Source organism: Phacochoerus africanus, chromosome 2 (assembly GCF_016906955.1).
Source record: "Phacochoerus africanus isolate WHEZ1 chromosome 2, ROS_Pafr_v1, whole genome shotgun sequence".
NCBI classification, from domain to species: Eukaryota; Metazoa; Chordata; class Mammalia; order Artiodactyla; family Suidae; genus Phacochoerus; species Phacochoerus africanus.
Genome location: NC_062545.1, coordinates 121,839,465 through 121,860,080, shown reverse-complemented (window position 1 = coordinate 121,860,080; position 20,616 = coordinate 121,839,465). Strand labels below are relative to the sequence as shown.

General features: G+C 37.5%; 1 protein-coding gene across 2 annotated transcripts in view; it reads left to right on the top strand.

Moving 5' to 3' along the window:
- The window catches only part of TMOD3 (tropomodulin 3), an 84,910-nt gene that overhangs the window by 36,076 nt on the left and 28,218 nt on the right, over window positions 1-20,616 (top strand). For both annotated transcript variants that reach the window (XR_007133089.1, XM_047766340.1), the window contains exons 2-3: window positions 2,883-3,082; window positions 6,700-6,856. Coding sequence is in view for 1 of the 2 variants with exons in the window: in XM_047766340.1 (XP_047622296.1) it covers window positions 2,957-3,082; window positions 6,700-6,856 (283 nt within the window). In the remaining variant the exon portion in view is untranslated. The remainder of the gene's footprint in view (window positions 1-2,882; window positions 3,083-6,699; window positions 6,857-20,616) is intronic.

Genomic DNA, 20,616 nt, shown 5'->3' with positions numbered 1-20,616 from the left:
ATGAAGGAATTACACCTTTAAGCATGAACTTAAAGCAATGCTGAGGATAAAAAGCAAATCACAGAAGGATACATACTTTATGCATCCATATAGATATAAGTGCAAAAAAGCAAAACTAAAACTGTTTAAAGATACATATGTTTAAGGTAAAACTGTAAAGAAAGAATGATTAATTCAAAATTCAGTACAATGACTACTTCTTTTGTGGGGAGCAATGCAGTTGAAAAGGGGCGCCTAAGAGTGCTAGAAATCTTGTCTTTCTGAGTCTGGGCAGTGTGTTCATAATGTTCGTTTTAGTAATCTTTAAGCAATACTATAAATATGCTTTGCGTGACACATTTTACTTTGGGATAAAGAGCCATCTCTTGGAGTAACCTCTTTATTCACTCTAAGGAATGTCATGTTCCAAACCCGTAGACCCTGGGTGTCATATAACATTGCCTTTGCCCCTAATATCTCATTCCTATCATATTGTCCATTATAGTACCTTATTAGTAAGGTGACCATTGATTTCATGGCCCATACAGGCAAACTTGAGAGTAAAGTGAGGGGATGCTCGAATTAATTAAAACAACATGTATCTCTTTGAAATATTTATTAAACAAGAAGTTGGCTTTAATATTTACTATAAACCTCAAGAATAAAATATTTTATAATGATTTTTTTTCCATTATAGCTGGTTTACAGTGTTCTGTCAATTTTATACTGTACAGCAAGGTGACCCAGTCACACATACATGTATACATACATCCTTTTTTCTCACATTATCATGTCCATTATAAGTGACTAGATATAGTTCCCAGTGCTATACAGCGGGAAAGAATAAATTATATTAAACCACATTAAAAAATTCTCGGGTTGATTATCCAAACATTTAAAAAATAGCGAAAGCTAAATAATTACTCTTGGTATGTATTCATGTACTTTTATTAATTTTTTACCCTTACTTGTCTCAAATACCATGTCATTGGTATTTTTAATGAAAGGGGTATTTTTTCAAAATGTTCTTCTTATAAGATGTTCTTATAAATCAAAAATAAATAATTTTCCCCTAAAATTGCCTGCCACATTATTTAGAATTGCATTTTATGGCTAGTATATTTGAAAGTGCTAATATATTCTATTGAATCTTCTCTGCAGTTTTTATTTTTTATCTTTTTTCTTTGTACAGCTCCACACCTGCGGCATATGGAAGTTCCTGGGCTAGGGGTTGAATTGCAACTGACGGCCTATACCACAACCACAGCCATGCTGGATCCAAGCTGCATCTTATGGCAACTCTGGATCCTAACCCATTGAGCAAGGCCAGAGATAGGACCCACATCCTCATATAGATGACATGGGTTCTTAACCTGCTGAGTCACAACAGGAATTCTGACTCTCTTATTTTTAATCAAGGGAATACACTCTCCGGATACTTGATCAGCTTGTTGTCTTGAAGTTGAAAGTGCAAAGGAGGTTTACCAGACTTAGTAATGACAACAGTGATAATACTTATGTGTTCAGTAAGTGAAAAAATCCAGAACAACTGCCAAACCAGATGAGGTGCCAGAGGAACAGGTGTAAGCCAGTTCTGTCTTGGGCAGTTACACAAAATGTCTGCAGTTTAACATCTGCCTAAGCACAGCTCTGTTAATTTGCTTGTTATTGGTTCCAGATGGTTGCTAGCCGACAGACCCCTGTGGTGAACCTTCCTTTCTTCTTAGGAGATGAAAACATATAAAGGGACCCATAAAATGTTACTGCTTTGAGAACGAAAATATACTAGTTAAAGTACTAAGCTGGAAAAACTTGGGAGAAGGATGTGGGAAGTATATCCAAACTTTGAAGTACTGGGCATTTTGTGGCCAAGAAAAATTTAGCTAAATCACTAAATCTGAGGATTATTTCTTATTCACATAGAAATATTTATGAGACAAATGATCCACATATATGGCTAGAATTTATAGAAATACTTTATTTTTACTTCACACTTTTTTTTGGGGGACTTAACTGTAGGTATTTTTTTCCTATAGAATAGTCCTGCTGTATCCGGAAAAATGATGCTTGTTGAGTCACTTTGTAGCTCTTTGGGAGGGATCTCCAAGGTGAGGAAATGGTGAAGACCCTCCTGACCAGACTTGCCAGTCAATGGATAACACATCCCAGCATGGTTTTGAGTATTTTACTGAAATATTTTCAGAATGCTGTATATTCTTCCTTTAAAAATGCCTTTTCAAAAAAAATTTATTTATTTTTGTCTGCGCCTGCAGCATACAGAAATTCCTGGGCCAAGGAATGAACCTGAGAGACAGCAGTGACAATGCCAGATCCTTAACCCACTGAGCCACCAGGGAACTCCTCAAACAATTTTTTTAAATGCACCATCTCAAAAAATATTTTTTTTCCAATGGCCGCTCCTGCCATGGAGAGTATTTTAATGTCCCCTCTGTAATCATATTGAGTTAGAAAATAATGTTCTTCTAAGCAATTTACAGTAAGACAAACATGTCTCAAACATACTCTGCTTAAGCAAAGTACTCTAGTGGTAATCATTTTAAGCTGTTAATGGAAAAAAAAAGTATTTTGGCACATATTATAAGCTCTTCTCCCTAAAACTTAGTTTTTAGAAAATCCGAATCCTTTCAAGTTGCTGTTTTAATAGATTTGAATTGTATTCCCTTCTCTCCCTCTTTTTTCCCAGTTGTGGTTTTTTGTTTTTATTTGGCTGCTTTTTGTCAACAAGAGACAAAAAGTAAAAGCACTGAATGATCCATAGACAAGGGTAGTATGTGATATATGGTCAAAGTATATATGACACATGGAAATTATATTTCCTAAAATAGATCTAAGTAGGTGGAGGTAACTTAACATGTAAGTATTTTTGTTTCTTCTCTCCATAGCTGTGAGAAAAAATAGAAATCACTTTTGACTGTACTGAATAGCAAAAATTAAGTGATTTACTCTACTCCACACCATGGCACTATCATTCCGGAAGGACTTAGAAAAGTACAAGGACCTCGATGAAGATGAACTCCTTGGGAATCTATCAGAAGTAGAGCTGAAACAACTAGAAACTGTTCTGGATGATCTTGACCCTGAGGTAGGTCCTAGGTAATAAAGAGAAATGAAATAATTTTTCAAACCCTTTGATACCAAGTAGCTGCCTTAGAACAGTTAGCTTTTTCATGACTTTTCCCTGATGCTGCCAACCCCCTCCTCCTCTTTATCCAGATGAACTTTTGTCTGCTTTCCATTTCTTCCACTTCTGACTCATATTTCTACTGACATATTTGTTCTCAACTATTTTCTCCAACATCTTTGTTTTCAAACATCTCCTGAAATTTTCTTTCCTGTAAGAAATCTTTTCTCTCTTGGCAGGGGAGACTGTCTTTGGTAAATACAGCCGATGATTAATTTTTTTTCCCTTTTTTGGCCACCCTGTGGCATATGTAATTCCCAGGCCATGGTTCAGATCTGAGCTAGAGGTACAACCTATGCTGTAGCTGTGGCAGTGCCAGATCCTTAACCAGTTGTGCAGGGCCACGGATAGAACCTGTGTCCCAGTGCTCCAGAGACGCCACCGATCCCATTATCCAGTGGGAACTCCTGGTCCAGAACTTTTATTGTGGTTTCTAAGGGAGGGAATAAGTAAGACAGGGTAAGCAAGTTTGAGCAACTTTAGGATTGGATAGTTTAAATAATTTTGGTAGCTCTGGGCAACAGGAGTGGCCTCTACCTGGCCCTGGGCAACTTAGGGCAGGGGGAAATACTGGCTTGGTGTGTGAGAGATAAAAGGTGGTTGGGGGTGTGGGCTCTGAATTGGTCAGCTTTTGTATGAAAGGCACACTGGTGCAGTGGCAGGGGGAAGTTGTTTGATATCCCTAGGAATTGGCCCTGGGAGGGGGTAGTCTTTCCAGGATTAGCAAAGCTCTCAAGATGTCAAAGCATCATAAATTACAGAAAATAAAAAACGTAACTAATATGCCCTCCCCCCAGTTTTGACAATCAAAAATGTTTCCAGATAGTGCCACTTGTCCCCTGGGGGACATTAACACCCCTGGTTAAGAAACATTGATCTGGCATTTGCCCTCTGTTTCACAGATAGAAAATCAAAGTTAGGTGATTTGCCTTAGTTATTACAATTAGGGAAAGAACTGAGACTAGAACCTTCACTACTGATTGAGCCCTGGCAGAATTTAGTGGTCTTTCTCTTAATCTGCAGAGAATCCCTGTTAACTGGTGCTTTATGCTACAGGTCTAAAAGCTGATGGCTTATATTTTCCTATTTTGAAATCCATATCCTGCTTCTTCTTTGGGGAGGCTTGAATTTTAACTTCTGGCTGTATTTTGCAAAGTCCCGCAACCTCAGATACTGTTAGTTGAGGCTAAAAGAACAGTGATGTATATTGACAGCTTTGCCACTTGTTGGCTGAAGTTTTTGGAAATTGTGCCAGTGAAGGCCCAGGGAAGACAAGAGGGCCTGGGTAATAGCAGCTCCTTTTGCCAGAGGAACACACTGTACCTTACAGAGTCTCAGAAGGTAGATAAGAGAAGGTGAAATTCATATATGGTGCCTTATTATATTTTGGAGGGCAGTTTTGCTTTCCTCATACTGCATTCAGTATATTTATTTGATAACTTACAGCATTTTCTCAAAACTTCTATCTCCAAAAGCCAGCCAGCAAGCCTGGGCAAAAGCTATATTTTCATTTCCAGCACTGGGAATATATTATTAAAACAAAATTCCACTGTTATTATTTTTTTAATGTTTTTTCTTTTTTTTTTTTTAAGGTTGCACCTGTGGCCTGAGCTGTTATTAAGGGAGAAGCATGTAATTTTCAGTGACAGACATTTTAATGAGATTTTTATCTATTTGTTAAGTAATTATGATCCATTAGTTTACTTGATTAAAGTGTACTTCTAGTAAAGCTTAGCTCATGGCCTCCAAAGCCAGTTTGCTGTCCTTTATTTTGTGGTCAAAGACTGTATTTAAGGAACCAGAATTACAGCTAGCATATCATTTAAAACCTGTATTTTTGATATGGGCTTGAGCAGGCAGGTGGAATAATACAACTTCATTGCTATCACCATGAAGTAGCAGAATGTATATATGTGCCTATTGATGGGGAATGAAAGTAACTTATATTAATTTGACTTAATGAACATTTTTCTTTAAAAGTATTCTCAAGTCTTTATTAATAAATATCTGTGGGAGCGGGGCAACCTATAATTTCAGGTACTAAGCTAGGCTTAGGGACCTACACCACAGCTCACATCTATGCCGGATCCTTAACCCATTGAGCAAGGCCAGGGATTGAACCTGTGTCCTCATGGATACTAGTTGGGTTCATTAACCACTGAGCCTTGACAGGAACTCCTAAAGTTCACTTTTGAAGTGCTATATTTTCTAGTTACAAGATGAGTATTTTCTATTATCATTGCTGTATAAGATCACTTTTTGTAATAAAAAAATCATATTATAATACCCAGGAGATTCAACATTCTTTCCATTATTGGGAAGTGTTGCAAAACAGAGTTGGCCCTTTTGTGTGGCTTTCTGGCTGCCTCCCATTTTCAATGTAAAGAATGCTTGGGAATTTTGAGACAAAGTATTATCACCTCTTTTGTTTTTGACAAGCAAAAGGACAGACTTCATACTGTCTAGTCATTGCTTGTTATTCCTGGGCTAATAAGAGTAAGGACAACTTTATTCCATCACCTCCCACCACTCCCCCACTCTCAGTCACTCCATGCACTCAAAACAGCTATGCCTGTGTGGAAACTCTTGCTGTGAGTATTTCTGGGTGTCTTGGTGCATGAATAGTAATGACAGTGGTTGCTATACGTACATCTTTGTGCTGATGTGTGCACACATATGACACATACGTCTACATAGAAGTTGAATCTTTCATGTTGCATTTAAATATAAACAAGTAAACTAATTGCCTGGTATCCTACTGTATGGTGTCCATGTTTTTCTTAGGAGAAAGTCTTTATGATGAAATAGAAGTCATTAAGAAGGACGATGATGTATTTAGTCATTTGATATTTTTTGCGATGGGATTATTTTCTGTATATGCTGAGCTGTTATTATTTTTTTAATGTTTTTTCTTTTTTTTTTTTTAAGGTTGCACCTGTGGCCTGAGCTGTTATTAAACATTAAAAACTCTTACTACTGTCCTAGGACTTTTAAAAAGTAGCAGTTCCTGGGAGTTCCCATTGTGGCTCAGTGGGTTAAGAACCCCACTAGTATCCCTGAGGATGCAGGTTTGATCTCTGGCCTCACTCAATGGGTTAAGGATCCCGCATTTTCACAGGCTGCAGTGTAGGTTGCAGATGCAGCTCAGATCGGTTGTGGCTGTGGCGTAGGCCAGTAGCTGCAGCTCAGATTCTACCCCTGGCCCAGGAACTTCCATATGCTGTTTAAGGGCAGCCCTAGAAAGAAAGAAAAAAGAAAAAAATTGTGTTTCCTGTTAGTAGAGTACTTCTGAAGAAAATGTGAATGTGCCTATTTTAACAATAATGTAAGTGAATTATACCTAATTTAAAAAAGCTTTGCTTGGAACACTTACATTGCTGCCTTAAAACCCTGCAATGAAATCTTTAATGCCTACATCACATTCTAATCAATAATTCTTTCTTAGATGGGTAATATCTGGAAGCATATAACATTGGCAGTCTTGGTGGTCATTATGACTGATTCATTCTCTTTGGCAGAATGCCCTTCTGCCTGCAGGGTTCCGGCAGAAGAACCAGACATCAAAGTCTGCCACAGGGCCATTCGATAGAGAACACCTCCTTTCATACCTGGAGAAGGAAGCTTTGGAGCATAAGGACAGGGAAGACTATGTGCCCTACACTGGAGAAAAAAAAGGTAAACACAAAGTTTTGAAGTCATTATTCAATATTGGGTTTTCTTATAGATAAGACTGAAGAAAATAGTATTTTTAAAGGTGCGTCGTTGGTAGCCCTAAAGATATGATACTATTGACTTGAACAATTATTAGGTAATTTGGGCATTTCCTTTGTATTCACCAACTTGGCCACTGAGTTCCTTCTTAGTGATTTGTCAATGAGGTTTTATTACGTAATTTTCAGTTCTCTTTAGAGCACTTTAGTTCTCTACTGTAACAAATATTAACAGTGTACTGAGGGAAATTTTTGAACACACTGTTGTATTATAGAATGCAAATGATGTCAAAGTGCCACTCTAACGCCTATCTTGAAAGTGGAATGCTGTAAAATAATTCAGGTCATATTTCAGAGACCTTTTTTAAAGGTTACCCTACAACTTTCCTTATTAATTCAGTGCTTCATAATCATTAATGTTATAATTATCAGTGCTTCATAATCATTAATTTCAGTAAATTCTCCAAGTCCAAGTCTTTCCCCTTGCAGATTTTGACCTTAGCTATTAGCTTCCATGGAGGAGTATGGCTGTATTTTTAAAAGCTCTCTAATAACATTTAATATGAAGTAGGTTAAGTTTCTTAGCTTTCAAAAATGTTGGCCCAAGAAGCCAGATTCTGCTCACATCTCATTTAGAATACCGTGCACAGAACACTGGGGAATGGTGGCAGCAGGAGAGCTGAAGGTCAGCTCTTCCAGGCACTGTTTTTATATCCGAATCCTTCTTAGGCCAGGCAGAGAGAGTGCTTAGAGTATGGTGCTTTCTCCTAAAGCTTCAGCTTTTAATTTGGGAAGAAAGCCCTTCTCAAGAATGTGGCCATGGAGTTCCCATCTGTGGCACAGCAGAAACGAATCCAACTAGGAACCATGAGGTTGCAGTTCAATCCCTGGCCTTGCTCAGTGGGTTAAGGATCTGGCATTGCCATGAGCTGTGGTGTAGGTCACAGATGTGGCTCAGATCCCACATTGATGTGGCTGTGGCATAGGCTGGCAGCAACAGCTCTGATTCGACCCCTAGCCTGGGAACCTCCATATGTCGTGGGTGCAGCCCTAAGAAGACAAAAAGACAAAAGACCAAAAAAAAAAAAAAAAAAAAGAATGTGGCCTCACCTCTCTCATGTCTACCCCTTACCTGCAAGAGAAACGTGGTAAATTGATTTTAACACACTCACTTCTGTAATAGAAGAAGGTTGCAAATGGCTTTTGATTAGGAATTACGCAAGGTCTGCATCTTTCCTTTTCAAAATTACCTATCATCCCCAACCCTCCTGCTCTTTCCATTAACCCCATTATACCCTCATCTCTAGTTGAGAATCACTACCTTTGATACTTGTATTAGTTGGGGTTCTTCAGAGAAACAGAACCAAAAGAGAGAGAGAAAGCGTGTGTGTGTAGAGAGAGAGAGAGATTTATTATTGACTCATACATTCCTTTTTTAAAAATTGAGGTATAGTTGATTTATGATGTTCATTCCTTTTTTACTGAGATATAGTTGATGCATGATGTGTGAGTTTTCAGGTATATTACACAGTGATTTATGTTTTTAAAGGTTATACTCCACTTAGAGTTGTAAAATATTGACTCTATTCCTGGTGTGGTACAATGTATTCTTGTAGCTTATTTATTGTATACTTTGTAGTTTGTACAGCTTAATTCTCTACCCGTATCTTGCCCCAACCCCCTTCCCTCTCCTCCTGGTAACCACTACTTTGTTTTCTGTATCTGTGAGTCTGTTTCTTTTTTGTTTTATTCACTAGTTTGTTTTATTTTTTAGATTCTACATATAAGTGATAACATACAGTGTATGTCTATCTCTATCTGATTTATCGCACTAAGCATAATACCCTCCAAGTCCATCCATGTTGTTGCAAATGAAAAAACTTCATTCTTTTTTTATAGCCATGTGTGTATATATGTACCACATCTTTTTCCATTCATATCTTGGCTACTGTAAATGATGCTACTATGAACATTGAGGTGCATGTATCTTTTTAAATTAGTGTTTTTATTTTCTTCAGCTATATACTCAGGACTGAAATTGCTGGATCGTATAGTAGTTTCTATTTTTAGTTTTTTGAGGAACCTCAATACTGTTTTCTATAGTGACTGCCAATTTATATTCCTTCCAGCAGTGTACAAGGATTCCCTTTTCTCCACATTCTCACCAGGATTTTTTATTTGTTTTCTTTTTGATGATATCCATTCTGACAGGTGTGAGATGATATCTCATTTTGGTTTTAATTTGCATTTCCCTGATGATTAATGATATTGAGTACCTTTTTATAAGTGCTTGTTGACCATCTGTGTGTCTTCTTTGGAAAATGATCTCTTTAGGTCATCAACCCATTTTTTAATTGGGTTTTTTTAATAGTGTTTTATGAGCTGTGTATATATTTTGAATATTACCCCCTCATCAGTCATATAGTTTGCAAATATTTTCAACCTATCCCATGGGTTGTCTTTTCATTTTGTTGATGGTGTCCTTTGCTATGCAAAAGCTTTTAAATTTAATTAGGTCCCCATTTATTTATTTTTTGTTTTTGCTTCTTTTGCCTTAGGTGACACACCCAAAAAAAAATACTGCTATGATTTATGTCAAATAGTGTTCTACCTATATTTTCTTCTAGGAGTTTTGTACTATCTGGTCTTACGTTTAGGTCTATAATCCATTTTGAGTTTATTTTTGTGTATGGTGTTAGAGAATGTTCTAATTTCATTTTTTTTTTTTTTATAGAGAGAGCTGTCTAATTTTCCCAGAACCATTTATTGAAGAGACTGTTTTTTTTCCATTGTATATTCTTGCCTTCTTTGTCATGGATTAATTGACCATCATAAGTGCATGGGTTCATTTCTGGACTCTTTATTCTGTTCCATTGGTCTGTGTGTCTGTTTTTGTGCCAATACCACAGTGATGCCTGTAGCTCTGTCTTATAGTCTGAAGTCAGGGAATGTGACATCTCCAGCTCTTTTCTTTTTTCTCATGGTCATTAAAGAATTGGCTTATGTGATTGTGGAGGCTCAGTAAGTATAAAAACTGAAGTGTAGGCCATCAGGCTAGAGAGCCAGGGAAGAGTTGCAGTTCAAGTCCAGAAAGCTGTATGCTGACAGAGATCCTTCTTGCTCTCAGAAGAGATCAGCCTTTATTCTGTTAAGGCCTTCAGCTGATTGGATGAGGCCCACCATGTTATGGCTTTATTTAAATCCACTGATTTAAAGTTTAATTTCACCCAAAAAATGCCTTCACAGAAACACCCAGATTATTTCACCAAATATCTGGACACTATGCCTGGCCAAATTGGCAAATAAAATTAACCATCAAACTATTGTTAGTGCTGGGAATGTCATGTTCCTCTGGTGTTCGGGGCCAGGAAAAGGTTTGTAAACCAATGCATAGGGAGTTACTGTTGTGGCGCAGTAGTTAATGAATCTGACTAGGAACCATGAGATTGCAGGTTCGATCCCTGGCCTTGCTCAGTGGGTTAAGGATCCGGCATTGCTGTGAGCTGTGGTGTAGGTCGCAGACGCGGCTTGGATCCCGCGTTGCTATGGCTCTGGCATAAGCCGGTGGCTACAGCTCTGATTTGACCCCTAGCCTGGGAATCTCCGTGTGCCACAGGTGCAGCCCTAGAAAAAGGCGAAAAGACCAAAAAAAAAAAAAAAAATACATAGTGAAGTGTGAAGAATCAGAGAGAGAAAAAACACCAGTTCCTTTGTATTTGTCATAGAAAAGACTGCTGACTGTGTTTTCATATGTGCAGCCATATGAACACTATAGGTTCAGCCCTCTTTATGTAGGAGAACATAATTTATGATATCACTTTTACGTGTGTTTCAGGTGGAACCTGGGGGTATAATTAGGAAGAATAATGGAGGTAGAAACAGGGAGAGATGTGAGAACAAGGGATGTCAGGAAGAATATGGAATTTGAAGACAAGAAGAGAAATAAGAGATGTGAAAGAGCTGCATTTGTCCTAAGGTGACCCAGGAAACATCCCAGTGTGCCCTTGTTTCATGATGTCTCACCTGGGAGAAGATCTTGGAGGACTAGTTGTGTTAGGAAAGAAGGTAGAGAAGAATTGTGGATAATAAGAAAATATCAAAAGGGAGAAATGTAGAAGTGAAGAAGATGGGTAACCATAGAAAAAAATATTATATCCTTAACTATATGTAATAGTTTTATTTTATATTTTTTTTCTTATTTTTTACTTTATGTATGGATATGAAATAAATGGAAGTGGTTGAATTAGAAAGCAAATAATTTTGCATTCACAATCAGTGGTTTTCTTTTTATAACACATTCAGTATTTTTACTGCTTCTTTTGCTATAATATACATAGCACATGATTTATGGGCAGCTGTGGTGCAGTGATTAAGACTACAGCATTTTTTTAAATAATGAGCTTTTTATTGAAGTATAACATGCTTACAGAATATGCACAAATGAGAAGGATACAATCACTGAATTGCATGGTAAGACACCCATGTAATCACCAGCCAGATCAAAGCATTACCAGTACCTCCAGAAAGTCCCATCATGGTTCCTCCCAGTCATTTTCCTCTTTATTCTTCCTGAAGGTCACCACCATCATAGCTTTTAATACAGTTAGGTTAGTTCTGCTTATCTTGACATTTATATAATAATGGAATCATACAGTCTGCATATCTGCCTTGACTACTTCATGCAGTTTTTGTGCTAGGTCCTTAACCCCATGCGCCACAAGAGAACCCCAGAAGCTTATTTTTTTAAGCTGCCTTTCCAGTGACCCTTTACTTGAACAACTGGGTTGAGTCCCAGATTTCTTACTTAATGGCTTATTTCATAGGAGATGGACTTTCAAATGAAAGATGCCTTCCTAGACAGAAGAGGTTCTCCTGGCTCTTCTTTAAAGAGTTTGCAAACCTGTTAAGAAATAAAAGCATTTTACCTTTTTTTGTGTACTTATAATGGTTAGAATCCGTAAAATGTGCCATGGCCTCTGAACCAAATCATTTTTCATGCTAAGTTGACTGGTCTCAGAGTTCAGTCCCCAGTGGCAGTATTAGCTTTCACTGCCAGAGAATGTTAGAGCAATTCACTCAATTCCTTGAACTCCTTCCAAGTTACATGCAAAATCACATAGTGGTCTCTCATTGTCAATTATTTTTAAAGATCAGTCAGATGACTGCTCACTTTTTTAAAAAAGAAAAAAGCTGGGAACCACTAAAAGGAATAGTTTTCCAACTATTTTCATATTCTGAGACTAAATGATGATTAGTTATACTTATTAATTTTTCACTCAAAGGCATATTCTTTCTGGAGCTAAATTGCACAGAACTGATGTGACAGAAGGGAATCCCCATAAAACTGAAAAGTAGACATTTCAAGATTTTTCCTTTTGACCATGAACAAAAGCTATATACTCATGCCAAAATTGATCTCTCTAGATTATCTCAAAATGCCTTTAAAAGACCTACAAAGTAAAAACACTTGAGAGTTGTTATATAGTGATAAATTAGTGATTTCATTTTGTGATTTGTGAAATGATTGTTTTGTATTTGTACATTCTACAGAATTAAAAGCACATGTCCACATCTGAGAAGGAGGAATTGATCCTAATTAAGTGAAATTCAAGGCATTATGTGGTCAGTGCATTTTGGGGAACATTTTATCCTACACTAGTAAATATTCTGCTTTTAATAATTGTAGTTTTGTTGGAGTTCTCATTGTGGCGCAGAGGAAATGAATCCGACTAGTGACCATGCGGTTTTGGGTTCAGTCCCTGGACTTGCTCATTGGGTTAAGGATCCAGCATTGCAGTGAGCTGTGGTGTAGGTTGCAGACTCAGCTTGGATCCTGCGTTGCTATGGCTGTGACATAGGCTGGCAGCTGTAGCTCCGATTCCTAACCTGGGAACTAACCCCTAACCTGGGAACTTCCATATGCCACAAGTGTGTCCCTAAAAAAAAAAAAAAATTGTTTTGTTGATAGCAAAAAGAAGATACTAGGGGAGTTCCTTGGTGGCCTAGCAGTTTAAGGATTTAGTATTGTCACTAGTGTGGCTCCGGTTTGATCCCTGGCCTGGGAACTTCCATATCCTATGGGTACAGACAACAAAAAAAAAAAAAAAGAAAAAAGAAAAAAGTTTTTAAAAATGTGAAAAGGAGATATTAGGCAGCTAATAAGGCACAGCCGACAAAAGGTATATTAAGGATTGTTTTCAAGTGCATTGTTTAAGGAAGAATCCACAATACACATCTGTTAAGTTTATGTAAATCTAATAAGCTCATGATAGGAATGGTATCATGGTATCAAATAATCTTGGTAAAGATTCACAGAAATGTCTTTCCTATGATCCTACTATGTTCAGAATGTTGAGAAAATAAACCTTTAAGAAAATTTAAACAGTAATATAATTCTAATTATGTTCCTTACTTGAAGATACAATATTAAAATGTTGGGAAGCTTTTTACCTCTTTCTCCTTGAAATGTTGCAAAGGATATAACTGAGGCATAGACCAAGGTGAAGGAGAGTGTTCATTCAGCTCTTTTTTATTCCTGAGAATGGTGAAAATGCAGAGTTCTGACTATACTCTGATTATTGTTTCTCACCATATTTTTAATATCTTGACTGTTCTATCTCCAGGATAGATAAGGCATAGAACCTTGCCATGAATTGACACTTAAGAGAAATGATTTGGCCCAGTTTTTAATATTTCTTATTGATGTGCATTTTACTTTACTTTACCTGGAGTCTTCCTCTCCATTTCTAATATCACACTTCACCCTCACCTAGCCTAAGAGCCCCATCCCTTCCCTCCGGGTGTCCCTTATCTCACAGACAGACTAGGCCTAGTCATCATCAAAGAATTCCATTCAAGCAGCTGATGCCCTCAGGTTGGGCTCCTCCCCTCCTTACAGAGCAACCTGTGTTCCGGGTTGGCCCTTGGGGTAGAGCCATCTGTTCTTTGTGATGTTTTCCCTTCCCCTTCCAGAAAAAGAAATGCCCTTGGATTTTCTTCGCAAGAATCTCCTATGCCCACTCTGCTTACTAAAGATCAATTTAACTAGATTGCCTTAACCTAAGGCTTTCTCCTATACTTTCCAGATTATTTATCCACAATTACTTTAGCCTTCCATAAAACTTACTATAGTCCCTCTTTTCTGGAAGCCTCTTCCAGAAATCTGAGTACTTGATTTCTTTGGCGAAAAGGCAGACCTGATTCCTTAATAAACCAGAAGGATCATAGTTAAAAACTGCCAAAGTCAGTGGGAAATTGGTTTCTGCTAAATTCAAGATGCAGACTGGCTCTGTTTTTGTTCTCAAATCTGAATGGGCTCTAGATATCCCTTATCTACCTCTAAAAAGTGGCCTTCTCAGGCGCTGTTGTGTAGTGTAGGTGCTTGAAGTTAGTCATGCAGATGCAGGCATCTCCTTTGTAGACTGGTTACTATATCTTTTAAATGATTCACTCATCTTTCCTTTGAGGTAAGGAGTTAGCCTGTTGGATTGTTCATCACTCATATTTTATGGGAAACTTTCCCTGGATAAACATACCTACTCTGGGAGTTCCTGTTGTGGCTCAGTGGCTTAAGAACCAGACACAGTGTCCATGAAGATACAGGTTTGATCCCCAGCCTCGCTCAGTGGGTTAAGGACCTGGTGTTGCCGAAAGCTGCAGTGTGGGTCACAGGTGTGGCTTGGATCTGGTGTTATTGTGGATGTGGACTAGGCCAGCAGCTACATCTCCAATTCGACCCCTAGCCTGGGAATGTCCATGTGCTGTAGATGCAGCCATAAAAACAAAAAACATACCTACTCTGAATATTCCTTTTCCTCTGCCATGTCTTTATCTAATTCGCATACCATAGAGTTTGATGTTAATCATTCCAGAATCATGTTCTGTGAGGCACTGTTATTAGTTTTTTTTTTTCTTTTTAATTGATTTAAGATTGTTATGTCCTCTTGGTGAATTGCCCATTTTATCATTATGAAATGACTTTCTTTATCCCTGGTAATATTCTTCACTCTGAAATCTACTTTGGTAATAATATAACCAGTCTTGCTTTCTTTTGATTAGAGTTAGAATAGTATATCTTTCCTATTTATCCCACCCATCAGTTGTTTGTTCCCTTTCCTTTTTTTTTTTTTTTGTTTCACATTGTCCATATAGCCTTACCTGCTAATTTTATCATCTGTCACTGCTAAGTGAGTTTTAATAGATTGATATATTTTTCTTTCTCTTATGGATCAAATTTCCCTGTTTCTTTGCATGCTGGTAATTTTTTTTACTGGATACCAGACATTATGAATTTTAACTTCTGGGGGGCTGGATTTGGTATCCCTATAGATAGTTTTGAGTTTCATTCTCAGACACGATTAAGTTACTTGGAAACAATTTGATTCTTTCGGGGTTTGATTTTAAGATTTGTTAGGTGAGACTGGAGCAGTGTTGGGTACAGGGCTCATTATTTCTCCACTACTGAGGCAAGACCCTTCTGAGTTCCCTACCCAGTGCCCTGGGACTGATGAGGTTTCCAGTCTGGCTGGTAGAAAGGACCACATTCTATTCCCAGCCCCTCATTACTCTCGACAGAATTATTTTAGTTTTTTCAGATGTTTTTGCTCTTGGCGTAAGGTAGTTTGATCACACATGTGCTATCAGTACTCTGCTGAACTCTAAAAGGCAGCCCTTTACATATTTCCAGAGTGTGCTATTCGTGTAACTCTCTCCTCTCTGGTACTTTGTCCTTACAGATGCTGGCTGCCCTGGTCTTTCTGGACCCGAGGTGCATCTCTTCGGTTCATAGCTCTGCCTGGGTTGTGCTCCCTGTGCTGTAGCCTGGACACTTTTCTCCAGGCAGTAAGCTGGGCAGTCGTAGGGCTCATTTTGTTTCTCATCCCTCAGGGGTCACTTTTTTTTTGCCTGAGGATCATTATCTTGAAAACTTCTTTCTTTTATTTGTTCATTTGGGGGTTGTTTTATTCCTGAGTAAATCCTGTCCCTATTACTCCATTTTAACCAGAAGTGGAAGAGTGGAAGTCTCTAGAATCTTACTTTTTTTTTTGGCCTTACCTGCAGCATGTGGAAATTCCCAGGTCAAGAATCGAACCCGAGCGACAGCAGTGATATTGCTGGATCCTTAACCACTGAGCCACCAGGGAACTTTCAGTATCATGTATTAGAGATATCCTATTTCCTCAACTAGAGTATAAGCTCCTTAAAGAAAGGATTTTTAAATTTTTTTTCCTTATGATATCTTTCTAGGTCATTAATATATGCAAGCACATTAAACAATTATTGAATTAAGAATCATTTATTGGTGATCATATTGCAGCATTGAGCAGGTGTCCTGTGTGCTGTTGGGTCAAAACAAAAATGCCTTTCCAGGATCTGACCTCTCATCCTTTGATTTGGTTGATTTGAGGTTTGTGCACTTCCTGCCAAAAGGATGTCCTAAAGCCCTTTGTGGAGATTATAGTAGCCCTTAAATCTTTGCTGTAACAAGGTAGCTTATAAAATACACATAGTAAAATTAACTAGGGCCTTTCATCTCTGTAAAATTGAAATAATTAAGATGCCTCTATTTCTAGTTATTGTTCTTTATATATACTCAGAAAGGATGAGACTATGACTGAAGTAATTCTTAACATTGTGGTAGATGTAGCTTGATAACAACAGAACAGAAGAGATGAGGACTGGTGAAGAAAGGACCTGGAAATAAAATCATTAACATGGTTCACTATATCTTACTGATTTGGAAACAATAACAAGGATCTTGGCAAGATAGTCCTCTCCCGCCCCACCCCTTTGGCACAAACACAGGTTTGGATAAGTGCCATGCATTTAAGTTACCATGATTTGAATTCTTATCTTGGTTTCTTCTGTTTCCTTAGCTGCAGTTTTGTAATTGCAGAAACATTAGTGAACTGTTTTAACATTCTTAGCAACCAGGAGTGCTAACCCTGTTTTTGTTTGATTTGTTTCATTTGGGGTGGGGAGCATGTCGTTTCATGTCGTTTCATACTAATCTGAGAAATTTTTTTCTGATCTAGTCATTGCTTATTTTCATATTTTGCTGCAATGTAAAGAAATGTAATTTTAGTTTTCAAAAATCCAATTTTGGACTTCGTTTAATAAAGAAATTAAAATCATAAATAGAATGCTGTCTACTAAAGAATGAAAATGTATAATAATTTTTATACATTATTCCAAATAAATATAAATATTAAAAATTTCAAGGAAAGAAAAAGTAAAATTAGATCAATATGGGATTACTCATCCTAATCTTTTCAGAGCCATAATTATTACAGATAAGCACTTTATCAACCTGAGTAGGTAAGAATCAGAATAGTATATGGGGAGCTTTTTCAAAAATATCAATGCCTTGCCAATCCTCATTTCCTGAGTTTAAGAACCACTGATACAGATACTTGGGACTCTGAGGTTTTCAGTCCTCCTGGGTTGTTTGTTTTGAAAAACAATCTGTCTTACTTACACATGCAAGAAATTCCAGAGGAAATAAGAGTAGGGAATTAAGGAGTTCCCTTTGTGGCTCAGTGGTATGAACCCGATTAATATCCATGAGGATGTGAATTCGATACCTGGCCTTGCTCAGTGGGTTAAGGATCTGGTGGTGTTGTCAGTTGTGGTGTAGGTCGCAGACTCGGCTTGGATCCTGTGTTGTGACTGTGGTGTAGGCTGGCCGCTGTTGTTTCAATTCAACCCCTAGCCTGGGAACTTCCGTATGCCACAGGTGAGACCCTATAAAGCAAAAAAAAGAGTAAGGTTCTTTTATATATGTTGAATCATTTTATCAGAATGAGATTGAAATTTCTGTAAAGAATAATCCATGATTTGAAAAAAACATGTCAGAAGAAAGGTGATCATAATAGGGTACTAATAAGTTGGCAGATATGAATAAAAGCAGTATCAAATTTAAGCATTTTCCTACCTTCTGCAAACACACACACCTTACATAATGCCTCTGTATCTGATAAAAGCCTAACATTTCACGTGTCCTTCAAGATATTGAGGGCACAAATCACATTAACCAAATAATGGAGCTCTGTTTATCATTATCTCATAGTAATTAAGATTTTTAATTTAAATCTAATTGATATGAGACTAAATTATTTCACATGTTTAGAAAGGTGTTTTCTGTTAATATGGAATTGATCCAATGGTTTGCTAATTATGTATTTTTCAGAAAACAGTTGATTTTGGCTAAGAAGCACAAACATACTTTCTGGCTAAATGTGTCTCAGAAAATTATTCCTTTTTTTTTCCTCTTTGCATTTTAGGAGACCAAGCATAAATTTACTCAGGAAGACAAAAAAGCCCATACTTCATGTGTCAGCCCTTTAGTATTTTTTTTAATATTTATTAAGATGCAACCCACATCATAAAATCTACCCAATTAGAGTGTGCAATTCAGTAATTTGTAGTACATTCTCAGAATTATGCAGTTATCATAGCAATCATAAGTTTAGAACATTTTTATCTTAAAAAGAAACCCTGTATGCATGAACAGTCAGTTTCCATTCCTCACACTATTTTCCAGTCCCGGCCCTAGGAAACCACTAATTAACTTTTTCTCTCTAAACTTGCCTATTCTGGGAGTTCCCGTCGTGGCGCAGTGGTTAACGAACCCGACTAGGAACCATGAGGTTGCGGGTTCGGTCCCTGCCCTTGCTCAGTGGGTTAACGATCTGGCGTTGCCGTGAGCTGTGGTGTAGGTTGCAGACACGGCTCGGATCCCGCGTTGCTGTGGCTTTGGCGTAGGCCGGTGGCTACAGCTCCGATTCAACCCCTAGCCTGGGAACCTCCATATGCCACGGGAGCGGCCCAAAAAATAGCAACAACAACAACAACAAAAAAGACAAAAAAAAAATAATAAATAAACTTGCCTATTCTGGATGTTTCAAATATGTATGTGTGTATATATATGTATATATTCTTTTCCATTGCGGTCTATTACAGGATATTGAATATAGTTCCCTGTGCTATACGGTAGGGCCTTGATGTTTATCTCTTTTATATATAGTAGTTTGTATATGCTAATCCCAAACTCCTGGTTTATCTCTCCCCCACCCCCTATCCTCTTTGGTAACCATAAGTTTTCAATGTCTGTGAGTCTGTTTCTGTTTTGTGAATAAATTCATTTGTATCATATTTTAGATTCCACATATAAGTGATATCATATGATACTTGTCTTTATCTGACTTACTTCATTTAGTATGACAATCTTAGGTCTATCCATGTTGCTGCTAATGGCATAATTTCATTCCTTTTATGGCTGAGTAATATTCCATTGTATAACTGTACCACATCTTTATCTGTTCCTCTGTTGATGGACCTTAGGTTGTTTCCATGCCTTGGCTATTGTAAATAGTGCTGCATTGAACATTAGGGGGCATGTATCTTTTTGAATTATAACTTTGCCTGAATATTTGCCCAGGAATGGAATTGCTAGACATATGGAAACTCTTGTTTTTCACTTTTTAGGGAACCTCCATACTGTTTTCCATAGTGGCTGCACCAGTTTACATTCCCACCAACAGTGTAGGAGAGGGTTCCCTTTTCTCCACACCCTCTCCAGCATTTATTATTGCACAATATGTACTTATGACTGGCTTCTTTCACTTAGCCTAATGTTTGGGAGTTTCATTTATGTTTTAGCATGTATCAATTCTTCGTTCCTTTTTGTGGATGAATAATACTTCACTGCGTGGAAACTCACGTCTGTTTATCAGTTGACGGACATTTGGATTATTTCCACCTTGTGTTATTGTGAATAATGGTGCTGTCAACATTTTGTGTACAGTTGTTATGTATATCTATAAGTAGACTTGCTGGTCATATGGTAACTTTTCTAACAATTTAAAGAACTGCCAGATTGTTTTTCCAAGTGGCTGCACCATTTTACATTCTCACCAGCAGTGTATTAGGATTCCGACTTCTCTGTATTTTCACCATCACTTGTGTCTTTTTTATTATAGCTATCTTAGTAGGTGTGAAGTGATAACACACATTGTGGTTTTGATTTGCATTTCTCTAATGACTAATGATATTGAGCATTTTTTCTTGTGCTTTTAGACATCCGGTAATGTCTTCGGATAAATCTCTCTTCAAATCCTTTGCCCATTTTTAAATTGGGATGTCTTTTTTATTACTGATTTGATCTGTCAATCCATAAATAGTTGATTTATTATGGATAAACATTTTTATATATTCTAGATATGTTACTTATATGGATTTGAAAAAATTTCCTCTCATTTCTGTACCTTGCCTTTTCACTTTCTTGATGATATCATTGTCCACAAATGTTTTATATTTGAATACAATCCAATCTATTTTTTTCTTTTGTTGCTTGTGTGTGTATATATGTGTGTGTGTGTGTGTGTGTGTATATATATATATATATATTTTTTTTTTTTAGCTTGTTAGGGCCTCACCTGCAGCATATGCAGAGTCCCAGGCTGGGGTTGAATTGGAGCTGTAACTGCCAGCCTACACCACAGCCACATGTGGGATCTGAGCTGTGTCTGTGACCTGTACCACAGGTCATGGCAATGCTGGATCCTTTAACCCACTGAACAAGGCCAGTGATCAGTCCTGTGTCCTCTTGGATACTAGTCGGATTCACTGCCTCTGAGCCATGATGGGAACTGTTATAACATGTATTTTTATTGTTATATCTAAAAAAAATCATTGCCTAACTCATGTCATGGAAATTTACTGTCA